The sequence below is a fragment of the Pholcus phalangioides genome, unplaced genomic scaffold (genome assembly GCF_987345545.1).
Source record: "Pholcus phalangioides strain wild (caught in Gottingen) unplaced genomic scaffold, Ppha-v1.0 ptg000004l_1, whole genome shotgun sequence".
Taxonomy (NCBI): domain Eukaryota; kingdom Metazoa; phylum Arthropoda; class Arachnida; order Araneae; family Pholcidae; genus Pholcus; species Pholcus phalangioides.
Genome location: NW_028301597.1, coordinates 47,938,836 through 47,956,842, shown reverse-complemented (window position 1 = coordinate 47,956,842; position 18,007 = coordinate 47,938,836). Strand labels below are relative to the sequence as shown.

At 33.7% G+C, this 18,007-nt stretch overlaps 1 protein-coding gene across 1 annotated transcript; it reads right to left on the bottom strand.

The window, feature by feature from the left end:
* Positions 1-550: 550 nt before the first annotated feature.
* Surf4 (Surfeit locus protein 4) lies at positions 551-17,971 on the bottom strand. The gene is made up of 5 exons (XM_089231647.1): positions 17,864-17,971; positions 17,552-17,627; positions 13,244-13,507; positions 11,781-11,824; positions 551-2,846 (listed from the first exon to the last, which is right to left on the bottom strand). Exons 2-5 carry the CDS (start codon positions 17,606-17,608, stop codon positions 2,393-2,395), a joined length of 819 nt encoding a protein of 272 aa, XP_089087773.1. The 5' UTR covers positions 17,609-17,627; positions 17,864-17,971; the 3' UTR covers positions 551-2,392.
* Between the last annotated feature and the right edge of the window lie 36 nt (positions 17,972-18,007).

Here is an 18,007-nt window from a genome sequence, read left to right as displayed (position 1 = left end):
GTTATTTTATGATTAAAATAAAAAAAATAAATGGAAGTATCACCTGATGTTTCACACAGTATACAGATGCTGAAAATAAATTTTGCGAGATATTTATTGGTAAAAACTGACTTTTGGGAGAAAAAAGTTTGAAAAATAACATTCCAAGATATAGTCTTCCCCTACACAACTGAGTTACTGCTCCATGTTATTTAAAACTGTGGGAGCAGATGAAAAATTTGTGAAAATATACCTTTTCCCTATCAAAATAAGTACTGTGAACCCAATTCTAAGATGAATAATTTTGTGAGAGAATAATTTTTTTTTTTTTGTGGAAAAACAAGATACAACTGATCAATTTTTGCCAATACACATTTAGATGCGTGGGGTTAGAATGCGTTTTCTTTTCCATTTCCGCCCTTAAATCCAGTTTTTAAATGTGTATTTTGGCATTGGAATCACAGGACCAAGATTTTTTTTTCGTTGAAAACAAGTTTCTGCTTAATGAAGGTTCAATTAAAAACAGGTTTTCCTGTAGTTATAAGAAAAAAAAAACTTATTTGGAAACAGCTTTACACAACCAGTACCAAATATATTGAATGCATATAATAAAGTTTTATTTATTTTAGAATATACAATTCATAGGAATCAAAAAGACATAATCACGTCTGTTTCATTCAACACAAGCCAAAAAGAATATGGAATGGAAAAAAAAATTATAGTTAAAACATCAATATAGTCATTAATCATAATAAAAAAAAAAATAAAACGCATTTATAGAATATTAATTTACACACACACAGTATTTTGAAATGGATGGTATTTATGTTACGTTATTTTTGTGCAAGTCTTGAAAAAAAAATTTATACACACAAAATGACTTTAATGGGCAAAAAAATAAAAATAAATTCTACACAAAAACCAATGTTCTTGCCTTTTACCTCAGTCAAATAATTTTTTTGCAAGATCAACATTTAAGACTATATACCCGAAAGACTTCAATGCAAATAAAACACCCACATATCACATTATGGCGCAATACTTTGCATTTGGCAAATCAATCTCTCACTGAATTTTGACTAATATAAGACAAGATGCTGAAAGAGGAAAAAAAAAATGTGATGGATATTCAAAAATGAAAATATTTTTCTCAGGAACACCAAATTTCTGTACAAAAAAAATTAGCTGTACAAAAATTAGAAAACCATCATACACTAACTCTGTTTGAATACACACATATTAAATTTAACATGCCAAGAAATTATCGAATAAACATTTTCACATAGCCATTTCTGATGACATCACGCATAGTGAAAGATTCATATGAAGAAATTATTTTTCGATACACAAACCTTCTAGAAAAGTTATTTAAATGAAATAAACCTAAAAAAGATAACTATTTTGATCACGTGGGGGGAACATCTCGAGATAGTCTTTGGAAAGAGGTTTGCATAAACATATGCCTATTTGAAGGGGAAAAAAAAGGAATTTCAATCTTTTTCAAAAGAGAGCTTGTGCACATAATTTCTGAATAGAAAAAAAATTGAGATTTCTGAAAAAATTGTGTACATCATATTTCCCAGCACAACAACACTATTTGTAGTTGAAAATGAATGGTTTCATTCAGTTTTTCAAGAAGAGGGAAACAATACAACATTCAAATAAAACGACAATAAATTTGTGTCACACGAATGACATGCATATATGCAATAGCATACTTAATCTCAGACGATGCACATTAATATAAATTTATAAGTACCAGTTAAGTATCTACACAGAGTATGTTTTTTAAAAAAATGAATCATGCTGTGAAAACAAAAGTTACGTTACATTTTTTAACTGACTTACGAAATCCCCATAATAAATCAAAATGGCAATTACAAGGGAAAAGATAGGGAGAGATTAATTTGAAGACAAATCACTGCTACATGCACATGAACAGCCTTTCTTTGTATTCAGAGGGGGGGGGGGGGGAGCATAAAAAAAATAATTTATGAGTGGTGCTAGAAACACAAACTTACAAATGCAAACAAAAGAGTATTTTCATAAATTTAAATATATTGTTTCAGGTATGAGCTTGTATTAAAAATAAAATAAAAACAATACCGTTTACAAAACGTTCCAAAAGGACCAATTAAAAAAAGAAAAGTTAAGCGCGCGCGCGTGTGTAATAGATTTCACATGACAAAGAAATACATTTGAAAATAATCACGAATTACCTACAGAAAACCATGACCAACTAAATGTTAAAATGTTTTTTTCCCATCAATGTGTGTGCACGTATAAAAACAATGACTGATTAATGTAAACATGTTCACTTCACACACAAGTTTTTTTTTTCGCTTTTCAATTAATATTCTGGAAAACGGGACAATTTTTTTAAAGCAAAGATGAAACAAGGGGGAAAAACCCATTACCACCTTTTCTTATGTTCATCCATGCTTACGCCTCCAGGCCCAAGGGATACCACCATTAAGAGGCCCCCAATTACAGACATTGTTTGGAAAAAATCATACTTCAAAAAGTCTCTCATCGGCTTGTAGCTGGGTATTGTCCACCAGGCATTCGCATAGATGTTAACACATGTCAGCCACAATACCAGGAGTAAAGCAGATAGTTTCGTCTTGAAGCCCACAGTGACGAGTACCATGAGTGCAGACGCTATAATATTCTGGATGATATTCAGGATGCTGAACTCCAAACGAAGCAGAGTGGCAAACATGAATACAAGCAAAATACGGCCTGTAAGCTGCAGGTAATGTTTAGGCTTGTTGTCTCCGAGAGTGGGTATTCCGGCAAACAAGCTCTTCCCCTCGCTTCTACTCTCGGCTATCAAAAGCAACAGAGCTCCAACCAATGATAAATTCCTGAAAAAAAAAATATATATATATATATATGAATGAAAATAATGAAACGAACTAAATTTTTGTGATGTGTAACATACGTAATGGTCAATTATTTTTTCCCTGATCAAACACAAAATTAAATGACAGTGGAAACAAACTAACCAGAGAATGAAATAATCAAATTGAAAATTCAAAGAGGAAAAATCATACAAGGATTAAAAAAAAAACAACTTTACTTCAAGCTAAGAGATTAACTAAAATTTATTAAAATGAGCTATATAAGCACGGTTCGTAAATATCATGATATTTGATAAAATGTGGTCAACCTACTACTGTTTATTACAAATTAAAAAGGAACATTCACTTTGATATTTTCACTTGACAAGGGGTTGATATTTTCAGTTCAAATATCAAATCACCCAACTGAAAATATCAAGCCATTCTCAAATGAAATTGTCAAACAGAATAATTTTATTTGTGTTGTTTTACGATACATTATTGCAGTATGGATTCTGGGCTAGTGTTTATTGAGAATATAAATATACTAGCTACAATACCCAGCGCTGCTCGGGTTTTCTTCAATGAGGCTTTTTGGATCATGTGATATCTCCCTCTTTCTTTGAGGGACATGCAAACCGTGTCTAAGTTAACCAATATGGTGACGTCCTGCGCGACTCATGAAATAAACAAATCTAAATTTAAAGAAACATAGAAATGAATAGCACCCCCCCTTTTTTTATGGGTGTTAGGTATTTCGATTCCCTCCCCCTGAACTTCAAGTTATCCAACTGCTAGTTTCAGCTTCCAAAAATGCTTAATTCAAGCTGTGGAATTTTTCGATGCACTTTACGGGGCCCATAACTAATTTTAAAAACATCCTAAACTATATTAATTTATGCAAATAAATATCAAAAGACAATACGGAGACATTAATTTTCATGCTTGAGAAGATATAAATAAAAAGTTGAAATCAATGTTATTGCATGGATATCCAACTCAAAAGTAGATCCGGCAACCAAATTATTCATATTTTTAATTTTCCGGGCTTCGTATCTCCAAGTGAATTCAATATTTCAAAAATCGAGAATTCAATTTAATTTTTAAAATTATTGATGTGGCAGGAACCCCCCCCCCCCCCACTAAATTTCCGTATTTATGCAGTTAAATCAGCAATTTTAATACTGATTTCTATGAGGATCACCCTTTTCCTGACCCTCAAAGCGATGATGGTGATGATTATGACGTCTATTCAAAAAGCCTCATTACTGAGAGTATTGAAAAAGTGGCAAACCATTATAAAGGCATAAACTATTGTAAATATATACTGGCAGCATTAAAGAAGTGACAAACCATTGTAAAGACATAAACACGTCTGAAACTCGTCGCTAGGGAACCACGGTAACCAAAGTAAACGTTCGGAAAGTGATTGTTGAGGCCCAAAAACCATTGTTGCCGGACAGTTTTTTTGCCCATTTGGGGCATTTGCCCTGGTCTGATGAAATTTTAAAGTAGTCTATCGTTCAAGTCGGGTCCCATTTGGTATATATGCAAAATTTGGCGACGATCGATCTAAAATTGTAGATTTGTATAGAGAACATACACACACACACAGACAGAAAATCAATTTTGTATATATAGATTGAGAATATAACTGATTGGATCTCATGTTATTATTTGTATGATTAATTGTGTGGTTCTAGATTCATTATTTTTGGGCCGGGGTATATTATAACTCTTTTGGAATAACGTTTAATAGTTTTCAGCACTTGGTATAAGTATTTCATTTAGATGAGGTTCTATTTCATTTCTAACCATTTATTGTTTAGGAATGAAAATTTTATATTAGCCTATAAATATATAGTTTTGTCTTAGTTCAGGGGTGCAAGCGTCCTTCATCTATTTCGGAGCAGCAAATTTCATTTTTGGAGCAGAAATTTTGAAATTGGAGCAGAACTAAAAACGAACTATATCTGCAATATAAGTAATTTTTCTGTGAAATGCCAAAAGTTTTGCCAAAAATGGTTGAAACAAATAATTCTAAATAAATTTTTTTTACAAATTAAAATTTTTTTCTGAATTATCTTATCTCTGTTTCTACTACAACATGCATTACTGAAATGACGAATAAAAATTATTAGACTCTTTTCAAATTAAGCAACATGCATACTAAAAACCTAGGCATCAAGAATATCTGCTGCTTGAACACCAAAATCTTATTCATCCTGATATAGCAAAAAAAGTGCATGCAGAATATAATAAGGGTTTCCGTGAAAAAAAAATTAGCTTCTCACAGAATTTAAAGGAATTATTAAATTTAAAAGCAAAATGCAAAAAAACGAGAAAAATATAAAAAAATACCTTATTTACTTAAATTCTCAACCTAATAGCATGTTAATAGATTACTAATCACGAGTCGCTTTCAGAAGTTCAGCATCTCAATGACAATTTTTTTTCAAATTTTTCATGCCCTTGAACATAGGATTTTGTATGTCTTATTCCATTAAAGCATTGGATGGACAAATTTTTCAATGTTCGAACAGACTTATTTGTTAACAATGAACTCTCTTTCACAGTTTGTGTTACCATGTGCTAAAGATAAAAAAGCCTTCACCAAAACTGGCAAAATTTTGAACTTTGGGGTGCTTTCAAGGTTACAAAGTTTGAATATGTCTGCCCAATATCTATCTATTCCCTGAACTGATTTGACTTCTTGTAATTCTTTCACTGTAATGCAACCCATTCATCACACATAATTAATAGTTTTGTTGGTGCTACAATGTTAAGCAACATCCCAGCAATATGTGAGGGAGCAATGTACCATCCCAGCAATGCACGAGAGGGAGAGCGAAAAACAAGAAAGGGTGCAAACGTTGCATTCTCTCCAACAACATCTTTTGGAAAGGTAGGACATTAATATAAAAAAGGTATCTCACAGAAGTTATGTAAAATGAGCATGCTCCTAGTACAAACTCCTTCCTTTTCACTATTGTTAAGAGCATGCCCCTCCCCCACCAATGCAGTGGCAGACAATGCGGCCATATTGGGCGGCGCTCTAGGAGGGGTGCCAAATGGAGTTAAAAGGGTGAAAAAAGCTTTGTTGTGACCAAAAAAAAAAAGTTGTCAGTAGTGCCAAGAAGATTCCGCATGGGTAAAAATGTTTTTCCTCGAGTTGCTCCTGTTCACCAAATCCGGATTTTCGCAATGTGAAATTTTCATGATCGGCAACCGCCGACGACAACCACACGACAGCATAGTGACTAGATGACAAAACTATGAATATTTTAGCTGGAGTTTTTACAGATCCCATTTTTTCCCCAACCATCTTCGAAAAATGTCGGTAATTTAAACGAGTAAACTAATCCCCTTTTAGATGTATGCCGTCTTTGAACGCAGGTTGGCAGCTGCAAAATTATCGCTATTTTTAGTATATAACCCGCAATCCTTGATCAATCAAATTTCTGATTGCGCCTTTTGCGATATGATTTTATACAACTTTCTATGATTATTTATTATTCGTGCCCGTTGCACTTTGATTTTAACTTGATTAGTTTGATTCTTCAATTTACATAATTTTTGATTTCCTTGCACTATATGTAATCTTTGACATGTCAATAAATTTTGGTTTTACCAGAGATGCCCTGGTTTCCCCCCCCCCCCCAGGGGGCTGAAGTAGCGCTTACGTTGCTTCTTGCGACAGAACCTGGGTGTCTCGCGGTTTCTCAAGTTCTCCAGTATATAGCCCGCAGGAGAAAAAACTGTCTCCAAAATCGGAAAATTCAACATATTCATTCAGGGACTTTGATAGCCTTTCGGTTAACCAATAGCAGTATAGGACTTTATACTTCAAGGTAGTAGAAGTACTTGCCAAGGTCACGAGATAATGCGATTGTGGTAGATGGTGGGAAGTAAAAAAAAAAAAATTGAAGTTTCTCCCTCCGTATCTTTTTTAGTGTCTCGGAAAGAACGTGTCCTGTGAACAAAATTTTCATGCTTCTTTTTCCTAAATTCTGGATATTTGACGCACTACAGTGCATCAGCGGTACATCCGCAAACCACAAACAAGAATTGCAGCAAATGCGCAGGGATTCAGTGCACCATGTAGCAAGAAAACCGTTTTGGCGCAGCTCTTGCACCCCTGCTTAGTTAGTTTGTGACACGCTGTTGCATTATTGTTTGCAGTGGTGTTTGCTATTCGGGATCTTATTTTATTATATATATAATCTAGTTTTATATTTATTTGATAAGAATACCCCCAAGCAACTATTTCATATGTCACTATTGAGCATATCCAAGAATAAAAACTATTTCAAATTGCAGTGCAAAGAACTAAAAACGTTGAATGAATACATTATATCATGAAGTAAAGCACTGTAAGGTCCTTACAATTCAATTTCAGAGATTACTGCAAATAATTTGAAAAATACTCTTTCAATGTCATTTACATCTGCATGACGTTTAAGGATATTGTTCCGTGCTGCCTGAGTAGTAGAAGGGGGTTAATGTAACACAAAATCAATGCTCATTGTTTTACTGCACCTAATTTTATAAAATTGATTCAAGATAAATTTGTTGGATAAAGCCAAAAACGGTTAATCTAGGTCCTACTGTAATTGTATCACAAAGTATAGAAAAGGGGAAAAAAATTGTGATCAAAATTACATTGCAATGTTACAGAACCTTATGCCAGTAATTAACCCTCAGAAGCATACAGAAACTAACAGACTCAAATTCAGTTCTTATACTTGTGTAGTAGAAAATTGTTGAAGGCTATGACGATATGGCAGGGGTCTTCAACAGATCACCTGAAGAGCTCTTTGGTGAAATGTGTGTAGTATAGCTTAGTGACCTGAGGGCCTCATTAAAATGCCAAATGTGGCTCGCAATGTGTCAACTTGGCCCAGGTCCCCATGGTAAATAAAAAAATAGGCATTGACGCTTGAAAGTCTTTGTTATTACTCAATTACAGTATGAGAAAAACATAAAAATCTTTAATTGTATAACAGTGTATCTCGCAACATGGAACAGAGTCATTATGGCCAAGAAAAGTTGAAATAACCATTATTTTGGACTACTGTTTTGGAAAAAAAAATATGCTTGGATCTTAAAATATTTGGCTAGAATCTAGATTTACAATTTGTCAAGATATCCAATTTGATTTTCTACCTTATGGTATGGTCTAGCTACATGTTTCATAACAATAATCTAACTCTCCTAGAATTCCAATTGTTAAAGAATCTAGCTACAAGTCCTCTGAAAAATTGTTCGGCAAGCTATTGGTCGTTAAGTTACAACACTGAATGTATTGAGCCCGTATGTTTAAGTATGGTGAAACCTGTCTAAAACTTTGAGACGGAAACCTGTTTTAACCCTTCAAGCGGCATAACAGAAATTGCTAAAACCCCTCTAAAATGCCATATCTTTTGCAACTGAGAAGGATTTCTTTATTGATAATTGATTCCTTCGAACTTTGGTGCTGGAAGAGGATGCTGAGAATTCCATGGACAGCTAAAAGGACTAACAAATCGGTTATCGAACAAGTCAAGATTGACTATTCACTAGAAGTAGCATTTATTAAACAGAAACTCTTACTTTGGCTATGTAATGTGCACAGAAGGCTCACTAGAAAAAATAGTAATACTTGGAAGAAAGGAGGGAACAAGAGGGAGAGGCAGACCAAGCACCAGATGGATAGAAGAGGTGTTGCAAAGCACTAGAATGAAGCTAGCACAACTAATACATGATGTGAATGGCAAACCAGCATGCAGAGCCATGATCTATAGAGTCACCAGGAGTCAAAATTGACTCGATGGTTCCTAACAAGGCTTTCTTTTAATTTACAGCATGTGCAAAGCAAGGGGAAAAGGAAAATGTCGCATTGAGAAATCAACCTTGCAAAATATTTGGGCTTGTCAATTTTAAAATAAAAGGCCTTTAAGGAGGCGAGATATCTTGTCAATGCTACTTAAAGGGTTAAACGGAATCAAAATAAAGCCTGTTCAATGATTAGTGCTTTATCTGCATCTTTGTAAAACGAGAATCTGTTTGAAACAAAATATTATTTTAGTCTATCGATGTTTCATTTCGTACAGGTTTCACTGTAATGCTCCTTTCACACGCTACGGATTCATCTGTACAAAGGATCTGCAATATGAAAGATCCTCTGCACTGAGATAATTGCTTTCTGCTTTATTACAGAGTAGCTCCATTTAAATGAATACCCGTAGCGTATGAAAGCATGCATTTAGTCATGTAGACCACCATGCACAGCAGCAGTGTGTTGTACTGGTAGCAGACAGTGACTCGTCTGTATCATGTGGAAGATACCATCTCATTGCTCAAGCCATTAATGCAATGTCTCCTTAAATCTGATCTTCTGTACAGACGAATCCGTAGCATGTGAAAGGAGCGTAATAGTAGTAAATGTGTCTATTGTGTGTTATTGTTTTACCTTCACAGATTATCCTGCAAGCAAAAATATATACATTTTTTTCATAATTTACCATTTTTATTTGTGAAAGTTTGAACATGACAATAAATGAAAATACAGAGAATTCTCTTTACACCAGGGATGGACAAATCTAGGCCAGAACAAGGTTTTAGATGCCAAAGATTTTTCCCTGAAGAAAAAAGGTCTGAAATAATACTTCTTTTGACTTTTTCGGGGGCATAGTCACCTTTCATGTTGGCAGATATACTGCTATAAATTCCATTTACATAAACTATATTTATTTAACGTTTTGTGCTGCTCTGAGCCTGAAATTTAATAACTACACAAAGAAAATTTTAGGTGCCAATACCAATTTTTTAGTCGCTATGGTGCCATGGAATTTGTCAAGTCCCACTTTACACCAAAAAAAAAGAGATGAAGATGATGCAAGAGCTTTTTTCAGTTGACATTTACACGTAGACAAATGACTGAACTAATTACTTTATCAGATAATGCTCATCAGAGAGAAAAAAACAAGGAAAACAAAACCGCAGCCAATAGAAGACTGAATAAAAGAATAGATAATGCTCAGGTGAGGAGTATAGCATTGATGTGTTTACACCCCTTTTTTTGAGAATTAAGAAAATTTTAAACCAATTTTGATCGAGCTTCACAATAGGAGACAAAACTGGCTTTCTTCTCCAATCGTCAAAATATATAAAAAATTATTTGTTTCATGGTGGGGGAGAAAACTCATTTTCACACTGAAGTGATGGTATATGAGTGCTGTCAACATTAATTGCCCCATTCTTCAGCCAGAGCTATCAAAAACTGATTGTATGAAAGACGCAGATAGTATAAAGAGGTTTTACTATGCTTTCGTTATGTTTCTGTCATATATTCGAAGAAATTATTGCATATAGATGTTCTATATGTTACTTTCCCAGTCCAAAGTAATGATATAAAAGAACCTGTATAGAACGGAATGTCAAGAGGCTGAAATAACACTCCATTTAAGACATGTTTCCTAAACATAAAAGGTGCACAATGTAGCATTGATCATTGATGATGGAACAAACATTGATTGATGGAACAAAATTTTGATTCAAAAAAGTTTCCATCTCATTCAGAGCCATCTTAGGCAGATTTCAGTACACACACACACACACACACACAAAAATTAGATTTTTCTTCAACTTAGTGTCTCCGAATTTGACATCTTTTTTTAACACTTGAACGATGGAAGGGGTCATTTTGACTGCCAACCTACATTGACATTCAATTATATCAAAACGGTTTATCTCAGGTACTTGAAATTTCATAACTTTTTTCATCTTGTTGAGGCTCTTAAATTCCTTTCGTGGTAAAATGAAGTTCTACCTAAAATGGCGGCGGTCATTTTGACCACTTAAGATATTTTCATAACTAATGATTGCAAAAAATGTTGAAATGGTCAGTCTTCTTATATGAACATTAACAATGGGAGAACAGATATTCTATTATGGGGTTTGCTCTTCTAAAGTACACATTTTGTACCATTAAGAGGTAAACTTTTCAAAAAGTTTGTCATCTCGTGAGTTATTCCATTCTAGTGTTTTTATGGATTTTAATAAAGATTCTTTTCTTCATGTTACATTGTACCAGCGAATGCAATGCAGTAGAAGAGCAATGTAGCATGATGAAAATCTTTATTTTTCACTATTTTTCCAGCCCAGAGGAGGTTCTTACCATTTTTTGTTTCTTCACACTATAAAATAAAGAGGCCCTGGGGCCTCCACCAAAAATCCCAGCCTAGGTGCCCTGCTGGTCTTGGAAGAGCCATTACTTCGCAGCATATCATGCTTTTGACTGAGCAAAAATAATTCTACAGTTGGCAGTGAAAATCTAGGTCGTCAGTAACATGCACACACAAAATTGAAATCGCGGACAAAGGAAATTTCTGCCAACAATTATGAAATTTTATTTTGAATTCATTCAGTGCACAATATGATTGGCATCAAAAAGCTGTCTTAAGTATACACGTTCTAAATTGCGCAGGATTTGGTGACTATTCATGTTTTTTCATTTAGCGCCTGCAATCTATTTGCAAATTTCTCAATTGTATGAACTGGCTGAATACTTTTAGAAGTTTCAATAAAGAAAAATGTATAATTTTGTCCATTTTTTCCCAGTCGTCAAAATGACTGCTACCGCCATTCTAGGTAGTTTGAAATTCCCGTTGTTCTAGTGTTAATTAAAAAGAAGTCTGTTAGCAGTCGTGCATGTTTTTAACTTTTTTGAAAGCTCAAATTAATATGTTTCTGTAATCACTTTGAAATATTCCCCCCCCCCCATAAACCTTACTTCACTACATTGAAACCAATTTATTAATAAGTGGAAAAATTTCACTTCCTGACAAATAAACATTCAAAAAAAGGAAAAAAAATGATTCACTTTCATTAACATCATAATTCAAGAATTCCAAAACAGAATCATTTACAGAGTTTGTGAACATAAACATGAGAATCAAAAAAATAAATATAACATACCTCAGAAGAAAATGAAGATCCCATAGAATGCTGTATGCAACAGTCTGAAAAAAAATCAACAGTAATTATACGAATTGAAAATGTATAACAAAAAACCTAAACATGCAAGAAATAATAAGGATAGTAATCCCAGTTTAAGAGACAATTTAATTAAATCCGAATTATTTGGATTTATTCCCATTTAAAATATTGAATACGATAGAAACAGACTCATAATTTCGTAATACAATAACAAAATCAATATTTTTAAAAATTTCATTAAAATAGTTGAAAGCTATAAACAAGTTTTTTTTAAATATAACAAAACACAAACATAATAAATGTAAAAAACATACACGTTGTGACCTCAAGGGACCCGAAGGTATTTCCAGCAGGTCTACAGGGTTAGAATTTTGAATATCTTTTAAGCAACAGCTTATACAAGAACTAGGCACATCATGTATATTTATTCATGTATTTATGATTTCAGTATACTGTATAAAGTTAAAGTATTCATTGTGAAGATCACATAGTTATATAACTAAATTATCAATTGTGAGCATCAATACAATGCAATATAAGCATTACACATATATACATTCATTGAACACTGCACAATTTTTTTTATACTTTCTATATCTAATTACACCGTATATTTCATAATCGTTTTGCAATAAATATTTTTAAGTCCCAAGTTAAATGATTCAGTTTTTTTAATGTTAAATTGATTTTCAATAAAGAATAAATTAGGTACTTTAGCGTCAATTTGAGCTCTTTCTTCTTTCTATATAGTGTTTTAGTAGGTTTTGGTACTTGGTATACTCGATTGTACCCAATTGTGGTTCTATTTTAATTTTTTGTTAAATATTTTTATAACATATGAAAAATTACATAGCACAATTTTTGCCATTTTTCAAGACTCTCCTAAACTCACATGATAAGAGAAACAAAATTCAAGAAAATGTGGATACCAAAATAAAATAAAAATATCTAATTTTAGATACTTTATAGAATGGTCAACGTTATTTTTAACACATGTAATAAAAAACTAAATATAACTAAACTATAATCTACAACCAGTGTCGTAACTAGGCAGGTGCAACAAGCGTGCACACGCACAGCACTAACTGCAACATTGATTCCTAAACAAATTTTCGACATCAAATCGATGCCTTTTGGCTTGTTTCTTTCTGCAATACTATAGATGAAGAAATTTCACAAGCTGCCATTTTATACTGAAATACATTAATAAATATTATATAAACACAAACATACCATATTGGAGTAAGACCTCAGTATAACGTCACCCCTGGGGACCAAATAAAAATGACTTCATAAGGCAAAATCCCAATTAACTAATTATGCTGGCAGGGACCTATAAAAAGTGATGTTATAGGCCCTATGGCATTAAAAGTGATGTTATAATGAGGTCTTGCTGCATCAAAAACATATAAAAATCGGTAATATTTAAAAAAATATTGTACCTGAAGTGCCACAATGAAGAACATTACACAACATGCAGCCACTACTTTGATTCTGGCGAGAATCATTATGGATCCAACCAACTGTCCGATCAGGTTAATAACCACGAATATTGTGGCGAGAAACCACCCCACGTTCCATGATGCACTCATATAGTCTCTCTGTTCATTCCACTGGAACCACATGCGGATGCCATCCTCAAGAAATGTGCTCACTAAGCAGAGTCTAGCTAATGTTGGCAAAATGTGCTTGCCATGACGCAATATCTGTAAAATAGGTTCAATGTCAAAAAAAGTTTCATGCAAAGTTTTCTAAAAAATTACAAAAACGAAAAATCTTTACTTTAATCAATACTAACATGAATTCACTAGTTGTAAGACTTCCTCCTAACCAAATCATGCCCCCCCCCCCACTCTGTCTCAATGAGATATAAGTAGGTAGTCTGAACTCCTTTCCATGTTAGTAGAAAAGCTGAAACAAATTTTTAAAATTCAGTGTTCCTCACTCTCTTATTCATTGATCATTTTTGTCGCACCACGGCCATTTTCTGCACACAAGGGCTAATTAAACTGGGACCTACAATTTATTGCCGATTCCGAACGGCAGGCTTGTTTTTTATACTCATCGAGAGGTTGGTGCACTAACCCCTTGATGGGGGGAGCAGTAGCAATTTTTTGCTGCGGTCAAGTTCAGTGATTTCACATAGAACATTTCAGGCGCCAATACCAAGGGACCTTTTTTTTTACCTCTTATGGCCAAGAATTTGTCAAGTTTTGATCTATAAAATAGTGTTTCCTATACCATAATTTAAATCCAGCCCCCTGGAAACTCAAGCTTTTGTATGCAACCGCCATATCATTTGACTCAATATACTTTAGAAATTCCCTAGTCTTTTAAAACTGTTTTCAAATTTTCAACTGTTATATGGTTAAGTGATAATAGTAGTAATAATCTCAAAATACCCCAGAATTTAATATTTTTTTCCCAACCCAAGGGTTCTTGCACAACATCCCACAGACATCTATTCTATAAATTTCCATCATATTTTCCTGCCATGCAAAACTCCAGGGCAAATGTTAATACATCCATGGATAAAGATAAAGAGACATTCACACCAGGTTGTGCATGGCTACAGTTTTTTTAGTTGTTGCCATTTCCAATTCTTCTTGTGTATATCAATATAATATCAAATCAACTACAACAGTGGTTCTCAACCTTTGTAAGCCAGTGGCAAGATAATTTTTTTATTTTTTTTGTGAGTGAAAGGCTCAGTACAACTAATGGGATATAAATAGGGAAAATGAAAGTGAATTAGTCACAGCTCCACTGCTGTCAGGGTCCAGCTGTTAAGAAACACTGATCTACAGCACTGTATGTTTTCATTTACTACTTTCGACAGAATTATACTCAAATCTTATCAACTAGATAATTCACTATCATTGCCCATCTAAGGCAGAGTGCATGTCATGCAGTCACGTGTTCTTCTACATCCATGGAGAAAACTCAACTTCTACTGAATCATGTCGTAACTACGGAACTCAAGATATCCTGGAAGCCATTAGAAAAAATGAGTGCATTATTGAACCACACACAGTGTTAAACTTTTTTGGGCATAGTCCTGTGCTCAGTTTATAGAATCTAAAATAAATATGATAGCTCAGCATTTGAAACAGCCACTACGACAAATTATGCTCATGAAGCTGCAAAACATGTGGTTTGAGCTTATGCACGCTCACATCCACAGTAAATAATAATAATTACTACATTCAAGATTACTATCCCCTACTGACTGAAATCAATGCACGTATATTCTGGTCATAGGGCTGGTGCATCTCAAGTGCATTGATTAAATCTAACAGGGCTTGGCAATTCAAAAAGATGTAGCAACCAGTCAAATTTTTTAGGAGCCACAAAATTTTTTTTTCAAGAAAAATTGTGATAAATAATAATTATTTACCTGTTTTAGGATTTGGCAATACTTTTCCGTGTTGGTGGCCTTAGAGCTGTCAAGCCTTATCAAACCATATCGTCAGAATTCAAAGATGCATCATAAGACAATATCCTTCTACACAGATGTGTGGTTCTTAACTTCCACTGTACAACATTACGTTTAAAATCCTAAATCTCTTATACCCTTTAACAAATCAAGACTACATTATGGAATATTTTCCAGCCCACAAACTCCTCACCACAAGATTTTTCTTTCACCCTGGGAGAACAACCACAGTGGACTACATTCTGCAGTAAGTAGCCTGTAGCGACAAATCTTCAAGAGGCAGGTAACGATACTTGCATAACATGAAAATTCCAGCATTTGAAATTTTCAGTTCAAAACATTAGAGACGGATAGCATCACCAACACAAAACGAGCACAGCTCAGACAGCATAAAGATATCAGGTGTCTACATTAGAGACCCTTAGCCGACTGGAAATGTTCTATGGTAAATATTCCATACAGTTAGAGATGTGAAGTGAGAAGAACAAGAATATTCTCATAAAAATTTAAAAATTAGAGAATAATCAAGAATATTAATTTTTCTTTTAAATAATGAAATTTTTTTTACTAGTTTTGTTTGTTTTATGAAATATAAATCAAGTTTTTATTGCCTGAAACATTTACAAGAAAACAATTTTTGACGTAATCACCTCATAATGACAACTTTTAGTTCGAGAATATTCTCTAGAAGAACTATAAACAACTTGAGAATAATTCTCATTACTTTCGATAAGAATATTCCCTAGTAATTGATAAAATTAATCTTCCAGAAAACATTCTCTATAGGATATTACATATAATTATATTATAAATAAGACGAGAGTATTATTCTCGAGAACTACATTCTGCAATCTACAATGCGGTTTTCAGAACAGCTATAGTATGACCTGCCGCCAATCTTGGCAACTTTTTTCCGCCGATACGTTGCCAAGGCCAACAAAATGACACTGGGATGATCATTCTGGGCAATGATCATTTTTCCAGAATGTTCATTGAGCATTCTTTCTTTCCTTTCGAATGACACGTCCCCCCATAGATGTCCCTGGGTGTTTGCTTTTGTTTTCAGATGCGTTTTCAATGATTTGAAAACTGTTGAGATGATATCTTTTTCTCTTTGTTCCGCGTGTGCGGTATATACAGCTTGATTTCTGCATTGGAGTGTACAGATTGGACTATCATCATCTTTGAGGCTATACCTTTAATTTTTATTCTTAGAGAGACTTTTATGCCCTGATCAGCTTGTTATAGAGTCGAATCATATTTTTAAAAGAGAATATTTGTTTTTTATGCAAAAGGACTGTTCTGACCATTGTTTATTTCAAAGAGAGTCAGAGTTTTTTATTTAGTTTAAAATGTTCCATTTCTAGTCTCGATGCCTTATGTTAATTTGATGTTTAGTCTAGAAAGTGATATTTTTCATTATTATTACACTTGTTGGTTTCCGTTATTGTTTTCTTTGCTGGTGATTTTTTCCCCAGCATCCTAAGTCAGTTACGACCTTGGCAACTTTTGTCAGCAGTGTTTGGTGCTGAAAAAAGTCGCCAAGATTGGCTGAGGATTATACTATAGCTGTTACTTTTTGACCATATTCTGCTTTCGCAGCCACGCATACACCATAAAACATTGCCATGTACCGATTAGTTAGAAAACCTGCCAAGGAATGTGTATGAGGAACATGTACAGTTTAGCCAGAGGGCAGATGAAACACTTGATGACCCTACATGAACTATAATAAAAGTGACAGTAAAGCTGTTTTTCTAAAAGCAAAGTTTTATTTGTGCCACATACAGTGCGAGGGTGGGGATTGGTTAAAAAAACAAACCGCAATTCATGTTTTTAACCATCCCCCACCCTCACATAGCACTAAAATTCAGCTCTTAGGAAAACACAGCTTCAATACCATTTCATTATCACCTGCTATGTGCATCAGTTGTTCTTCACTGATCTATCTGGATGTCAATGCCACCTATCAGTGACTTCTGTCACCAATTTTCTTGAGTCAGAAAAAAAACCTTTCATGCACAGACAAATACAGGCTGAGCCAATCGCGTATAAAACTAATAATTTTTCCAATTTGTCACTAAATTCAGAACTTTTTAAGGACATATTTATCTCATACATGAAAACACATGTCGAGTATCCTAATACGAGTTTACGCACGTGATTTTTACCCACAAAGATCGACTCCCATGGGGAGTACATTTCAAACCACAAAAACATTCACAAAACGTCATTGAACTGATTTAAAAAGCGTTATTTTTCTATTAAGAAACTATATTAGTGTTTGATTTTAAAAATAAAACAAACCACAAACCTGATCAGCTACATCCTCAGCTATTCTCATAACCTCATTTTGATCTACACGGGCCATCTTTTAAGGCCTTCTACAGCTAAAAAAAAACACAAATGTTCATAAATTCATTATTTTTTAAAATAAAAATAACTCTAATATGCCAAGTAGAAATATTTCACTGCTTAATCTCAATATGCTATATAAAGATCATATGGGATTGAAAGTAAAATACAAAATAAATGGACATAAAGTACGTTCATTGAACAAACTATTTACAACAACAAATTGAATTTTTCTAAACAATATTTTAATAATACAACATTGTATTTTTACCAGATCTTCGCGCTTGTTTGCCACGTTGTATTAACTAGGACCGGGTATTTTTTTTATCAAGGAAAAGCCAGCTCATATGTGTTCTGAATAAATGGCAAGAAAAGTTATACAGTGCTATTCGGGATTATGGACTTTATTCCTGCG